The sequence below is a fragment of the Alligator sinensis genome, unplaced genomic scaffold (assembly GCF_000455745.1).
Source record: "Alligator sinensis unplaced genomic scaffold, ASM45574v1 scaffold656_1, whole genome shotgun sequence".
Lineage (NCBI taxonomy): Eukaryota > Metazoa > Chordata > Crocodylia > Alligatoridae > Alligator > Alligator sinensis.
The window spans coordinates 862,840-870,048 of NW_005842333.1; the positions used below are offsets into that span (position 1 = coordinate 862,840).

At 46.1% G+C, this 7,209-nt stretch overlaps 1 protein-coding gene across 1 annotated transcript in view; it reads right to left on the reverse strand.

Moving 5' to 3' along the window:
- Positions 1-215: 215 nt before the first annotated feature.
- The window catches only part of PTCD3 (pentatricopeptide repeat domain 3), a 35,270-nt gene continuing 28,276 nt past the window's right edge, over positions 216-7,209 (reverse strand). The window contains exons 19-24 of the mRNA XM_006028650.3: positions 6,972-7,062; positions 6,308-6,393; positions 4,733-4,881; positions 3,631-3,672; positions 1,695-1,853; positions 216-810 (exon numbers count right to left, since the gene is read on the reverse strand). Of these exons, the coding sequence (XP_006028712.2) occupies positions 753-810; positions 1,695-1,853; positions 3,631-3,672; positions 4,733-4,881; positions 6,308-6,393; positions 6,972-7,062 (585 nt within the window). The 3' untranslated portion in view covers positions 216-752. The remainder of the gene's footprint in view (positions 811-1,694; positions 1,854-3,630; positions 3,673-4,732; positions 4,882-6,307; positions 6,394-6,971; positions 7,063-7,209) is intronic.

A 7,209-nucleotide genomic window follows, 5' to 3' on the forward strand; every position in this document is an offset into this window, starting at 1 on the left:
TCTGCAAGGCAGAGGTAGAGTCAAAGTCACAGCAGAGGAAGACAGAACTGCAGCTTCAAAGATTGCTGCCCTGTCAGTGTCCTACAACTCTAGAGCCCATCTCATTTTGCCCTCCTACATATCCAGATGTTGGTTTAAGTCCCTTGGAAGACATACTCAAGCTAAGTTCTGAGTGTGCGTATTTCTAGATGCAAAGAGCAGAGCACTGACTAGAGTTGAAGTAGGAGCAGCCATTTTTACTCGTTAGGAAGTCCCAAACTATATAGACCATCATCATACATGGCAGCTATCACAGCTCTAGCATCTGTAACCCACTGGTCCAGAACAGCAGCTGGGGAACGGCGAGAAAGTCACCCTGTATAAACTGGCGTTATTTTGTACAGGGTATTAGGAATGGATGCAAGAGCAAAGGCTGCATTCAGCAGGTCTGTAAATTAGGCACAGCAGTAGGGCTTGTACAAGTGGTACATTCCTTCTTTGGAGTATGTCCCGCCATGCAATGGACAAAGTTGGAGTAGGAGGGTTGAAACTCCTCTGCTGGCTCCCGGGAGAGAAGTGCTGGGAGAGCTTGTTCAATCCTCATATAGAACAGCACAAGCTTCTACAATGTTTTACGTCTGACTGGTCCAACAAATCCTTTGTCCCGCAACGCAAAAGTTATTGCCACAGCCCACGCAGTTCTCTCGCTTCCTTTCATTTGGCTCTGGAACAAAGCAGTGAAAAGTCTCGTTCTTTGTTCGTGAGGCAGATGATCATTTGTCACTGTCGCTATCACTATCACTATCGTCGCTAATGTTCTTCAAAATCTTCCTGGAAAATGAAGAAGGAAATTAAAGAGGGTTACAACACATCAGTGACAGTGGACATGGAGGAGGTCAGCACACAGTGGGCTAAACCAAGCTTACTCTACAGCTGTCTGTACTACTGGCCCCTGGCAGAGAAGCAGTCTCCCAATTGGTGACTTTGTGTTGGGAGAGAGAAGGAAGCAGACTGGAACAGGAGCCAGGCCATGAGCTGGGATTCAAGGGGTTTCCTTTCCTTCCAGGTCCCAGAAAGTTGTTGACAGGAGCTGCTTCACTTAAGCAGGCTTGACTTGGGCTTGCAGACAGCATCACAATTTGAGAGAAGTTTCTCTTAGAAACCAGAAGCACCTGCTGCTGGCAGCACCTGAGAAGTTCCTGGGATGCCTGAGCACACCACCACCCTTCACCATTTTTACAGCAGAAAGTCTGTTGCCTTAATGTGACAGAAGCCAGGCATTTCCACTCCCCCCAAAAAAGGTCTCTCTCTCTCTCTATTTCTGCTTACCCAGGGGAGGCCTAGTGCTGTCCCTGGCAAGTTCAGTTTCTCCCTGCCTACAGTGAACTGCTCATCTCACCAACTGGGAAATAATTTAGAGTGAGCCAAGCCCCTCTGGCAAGCAGGCTGAGGGAAGGGGCAATGGATACTGCTGAGCTCACGTGACTTGCAAGGACTTGAGCAGCCCTCTTCATGGGGGGTGGGGTGGGAGAGGAGAAGAGTGAAGTGTAGGGTTTCCTCCAACGAGAGGACTGGAGGAAGGGCTAAGGCATGCGGTATCACAACCAAATATCTCTTTTCAGCTCCTAGGGGCGTTAACAGAAAGCCAAAGGGGCAAAGGCTTCCCAAGGTGGCACATGCATTATCATCCATTACAATAAAACAGCCCAGCTTACTTCTGTTCTTCAGAGAGCTCAAACTCCTCCAGCACCCTGCTCGCGAGCTTTGGGGTCGTTGGCAAACTAAAGTCAGCAGCTAGCTTTACAAGCTTGAGGGCCTGGTCAGGGAGGTTGCTGCGTTTGATGGAGTTCAAGACCTCATCCAGCACCAGGACACTGCAAAGGAAAGAACAAGATGAATGCTGAGCCACTGGCTCACTGAAAGATACTTGGCAGTTCTGGGATGAGATTTCCACAGGCACTCAGCCTGGGTGTAACTTTGCCCCTACTAGTCATTGGGAGTTTTAACCTTTGCCTCTGAAGCAGGTAGGCCTGGGTACTTTTAAAATCCCTTCCTCCATAAAAAAGTTGCCAATCACAGCTGATCTTCTTCACTAGGCGAAATACATCACCCCTTGTCCCACCTTTGATGATGCAGAAGGGGTGATGTGATCTTCCTGCTTTCCCTGCCCAGCCAGACCCAGGGCATGGGTCTGGCTGAGCAAGGAAAACACAGGCAAGACATTCACTGCAATAAAGTGGTAAAGTCTATTCCCACCCTATGCTGCATCACTGATTTTCCTTTCACGTGGCCCAACAATGGGTATCGATGACTACTTGCTCAGCATTTGGGCTGCCACAAAAATGTTAGTCGCACAAATGACACATCAGGTGACATCAGTTTCCACCCCTGTGTTGGAGACTATGGCTCACACCTCACTGCAACGCAGAGACAGCCAGGAACCTAAGCTGGCTCCTTTAGAGGGTCATCTTTAAGCCCTCTATAAACACATCCAGCCCCTATCCTTGTTTACTGCACTGCCAAGAACTGGGCCCCGTCTGCTCCAGTGTCCTACTACAGGCCAGGTCCTAGCCTCTGACAAGGATATGCCTCCTTGAGAACAGGAAGGGGCAGATTTGATTGTGTAAAAGCTCTTTACTGGGCATGCCAGTCAAGAGCTCAACTGGGCTCTCCGCTTTCCTGAGAGGCAAAAGGAGTATCTGTAGCAGAAGCTATGGCAAAGAGAATGGGAGCTGGATATAGGACACCTGAAGAGAAGGCAATGCCTGCTCCTAGAACAGCCTCCCTCCTTCCATGTCATGCTCACAGCTGGTGGCCTCTGAGGACTAGCAGCCATGTTAGAAATGTAGGAAGGGAACTTCCCTTCCTTCTTCCCAGTCCAGAGATCCCTACAAGGGCTCTAACAGCACCGCAGCCTTGAGCCTTTTGTTGGAGCTGCAGGCACTGGGATTTTGTGGAAGAGTATACAGGGCCATAGCCTAGAAAACGCAGAACAGCTGCTGCTAGTACTACAGCCACCTCCCATTGCAAGGGCATGAAGGCAGGCTGGATGTGCCTGCCAGAACTGAGGTCCACGCTGTCCTGATCAATGCACTCTTATATCATCTGCCAGCACACACACTTCAAGAACCAAAAAGGTAATTTCCAAGGTGGGAAACACATTAGTCTTGCTTAAGAATTAAAATATCCCACATTTCAATGATGTTTCTTTCTAGATTTTCTCAAAAGACTCTGATGCGACACTCCAGATCACCAGTGAAGAATGGCTCCAGCACCACACTAAATTAAGGCTAGTCAGTTTGTTATGCCGCATCTCAGAGGCTGGTGCAGGAGTGGGGAGGAAAGGACCCCAACTACCTCCATGTTGAAGAGCTCAGGAGATGCAATCTCAAGCCCTGCTCTCAAACCAATCTTTGCAGGCTGGCCATATTTTGAAGGCAGAAAGAGAACCTGTTTTCACTGAGGCAAAACTGGAAGTTTGCCGATCTGGAAGGAATGCAGATATTACTCAAATGCTTTCACATTTACCCCTCTGCTTCTTAAGAGTCAAGCTATGGACTGTCACTACCTCCAGGGACACAATGCAATACCACCGCACCTACTGTGTGAAGTGAAATTACCACCTGAAATGCAAAGATTCGATGAACTCACCTAGGGACGCAATTCTGTTTTTGTAACATTTCCAGCATGTTCCTGGCCAAGGAGAGAAAACACAAAATGAGATCAGACTCGTAAGGTAAACACAGGCTGGGAATAAAGTTGTAACGGGCTCCTCAGCACAGATTTCTGTATAGTCCGTGATCTGGAGAAAACTGCTTGAAAGGCAGATATTTTAAGATATTCAATCACTGTCGTCTGCAGATTACAACTGCCCTATTAGTCAGGCTTCTTTTAGGTCATTCACATATTGAAAAAAATATAGCAGCACGCATGTGTGCCAAGTGGGTGCTTACAAAGCCAAATACATATACAAATTTTACTGGCTTGGAGTAACTGGTTCAGAGGCATGAACTTTTGTAGATAACTTCCTACTTCATAAGATGCTACTGAAGGTTAGCTGTTATATAAAAGTGCCCACTATTTCTCTGCCTGTTTCCAGATGCTACTGATCCAAGTGAATTAATAGGAGATTTTACACTGCTGCAATGGCATGTGGACTACACCCCAATATGGGGACTGGGTATTTGAAGTCTTGAAATTATGTATTATGCCAGGAGTCCTGAAAGAAAAACCTTTTAAGCATAAAATGTCAACAGACTCTAGCCTTGCAAATGCACTGAGCACATCTGGCATTAAGGTACATGGACATACAAGTATGTAAGACATTCTGTACACTAGCTCAGTGTTTCCCAACCTTTTCCAGCCGAAGGCACACTTGGATTAATACAAAATTTCTGCGGCACACCTGTTGAGGCATTTCCCAACCTCATACCTATTGCAGGTCATTGCCATGGCAAAATTCTGCGGCACACCTGTTCATTTTTGACGGTACACTTTTGTGCTGCAGCACACTGGTTGGGAAACACTGCACTAGCTGTTATTTACTTGCATATCATTGCATCCAGTAAAAGGCTGCAACTTTGTGCCAAAAAGGAATACAAGCATTAAGTAAAAATATAGCACAAATCTCAACCTCCTGCATGTCACCTATAATGTTTTAAAGGCAATGGTACTATTTCAAGTTTGGGGATTCAAACCCAAGTTGGAAAAGTTGAGCATGGAAGTAGGACAAGACTTTAACAACTGCACCTACCAGGCATCTTGGGTTCTTCCAGCCCTGGAGAATACTATGGCCATGTCACCCAGAATTCTGGTTGTCCACTTGTGAGAGAACCAAATCTTTTCTGAAGCTTCAAGCATAGATTTGATTTCTGCAGCACAGTTAGCAAACATCATTTGAGTCTGTGAAAAGATTATTCTATTAGCACCAAGATAAAGATGCCTCAATTAGTTAGTTACCATCAACATAGTTTTCTAGGGTTGATAAGATGGTTTCTTATGTATGAGGAGACTGCTATCAAATTTTAACATACTACTGTAGCTGTGAATTGCTGCAAGTCAAACCAAGAAGGAAGGATGCTGCCATGTGAGATCACAGAGAACAGCTTCCAGTTAAATACTTGAATGCTAGGTGTGTCATAAGCATCTCTATTGGCATAAGTTGAAGATTCACAGTGGAGAACTTCAAGTCTCAAATAGCAGTTGGATGGCTACTTCCCCTTGGAAGTCAGTAAGAGTTAAGGACCTAAGCATCACTTGTCTCAGGAAGAAAACTCACCAAATAACAAAAAACCCCCCCAAAAAACCAAAACCCCCACCAACAAAAAACCCCCCACCCACCTGCAGGTCATGCATCTTTCTCATCCAATGAAAGGAAAAAGAAGCAGAAGATGCTTATAACCTAGGAAGTTCCTGTGTCTTTCTACTGTATTGATCAAAACTTATTTAATCCTCATATTGGGTCAAGTTGATCCCACACTTGACTCTACTGATATCAAACATGATGTTTACCCAGAAGCAGAGCAATCTATTTTTAAGGGAAAAAGACTTACTCTTTTGTGCAAGGAGAGTTCTACACTACCGTTTTGCCAGGCTGGGGGGCCCAGCCACAGGGTGTGCCCATGCACACCACCAGTGCATCACATGGGAGGGCTGGGAATGGGAGCTCAAATCCTCTTGCTGATAGCTGTTGACAAAAATCCCCCCACGCAGGCAGTACCTCTGGGTCTGCCATCAGAATTGGGGTTTTAATCAACTTCACAGATATTCAAGAGGTTGTGTACAGTTCACTGATAAGAAAGCCACCCTGTCAGCACACACCAGTTTCCACTCGAGGGCTCTGCCAGTATAGCTGTAGTGGTACTGGTTCTTCACTGCAGATAAGCCCCTAAACTTCACTCAAGTCCCTGGCATGTGTTACACTTCAACTCGTTAATCAGGTCTCAAGTTGTTATCTGGCCATGCATTAATGCAATTAATGGCGTAACAAAACAAGAAATAAGCCTCAACATTATAACACATTTTTTGTGCAATAACTTGTGGCTGGTTCCTATCATGTCATTAACTGAATATGTAGCCAGGCTGGGGGTCCTGGCCACAGGGTATGCCCATGCACACCACTGGTCTGGCTCATGGTAAAACCCACCTCCTGCAAAAACTGACATATGTAACAACTGAGCATTTGCTATTGGTCTATTAGCACCAGTCAGGATGCAGTGTGATCCCATGTCACGGTCTACTACTACACAGCGAGGATTAGATCCTTCACACCCCAACTGGCTGCCAAGTCAGGGTGGTGTTTGCCACTCATCTCTTCACTTGCCCTTACCTCCTGTGGGTGCAGCTCCCTGGTCATCAGAGCCAAAACTTGATTCAATATCTCAGGTCTGCCGAGATGATCAAACTGCTTGATGTCTGAACAAAACGAAGGAGTGGTTAGCCACTAAACCCTCTCAGGGAACTTACTGCAGTTAAAGCCAGTTCCCGTGTTCCTCACGTTTCCCATTTGAGGGGTGAGAGCGGAAAATGGTTTAAATACTTAATCAGCAGCTCAGATTTGAGATCCTGATATCCTCTTAACAGCCTGACTTGTCCTAGCCCATATAGGTTACAATTTTTTCCCCCCAGCAGCTGGGTTTTATGTCCCTGTACCAACCACTGTCAAAATTTCAAAGGACATTCATATGTTTTCCCTCTAGTTTTGTAGTTCAACACCTACCCCTCCTGTTGTTCACTGTACCCATAGCCACCACGATGCAGTGCTGGCCATTGCATTGCGAGGCTTTTTTAACAGTGATAAGCCTGCATTTGGACGATGTGGGTACTAACGAGGCATGACATTATCAGTGTCATGACAGCGCCACTACTGCACAACTCTTGGGTTCTCCAAAGGCAAACAGTGTTACTATACCTCCCCCCGCAACACAAGGAGATGACACTTTCCCACAGAAAATTAAAGAACCACAGAACAAAGACAAAACCACCGTACTAACCTTCCCAGACCTGCGGGAACATTTCCAAGCTGTTGGCCGCGTCCACAGCTTGAAGTAAATCATGCATCATTTTATAATTTGGGTAAAGCAGCTGATGAAGAGAGACAATAATTTAATCCAGGATGACTGCCATGCTTTTCCACAAATTCTAATATTATAAAAGCCTAAGTCTGTCCATAACATTTTATTCGCACTGACAGAAGGCAGCCCACCGCTAGGATGGTGGAGACACGGGGGG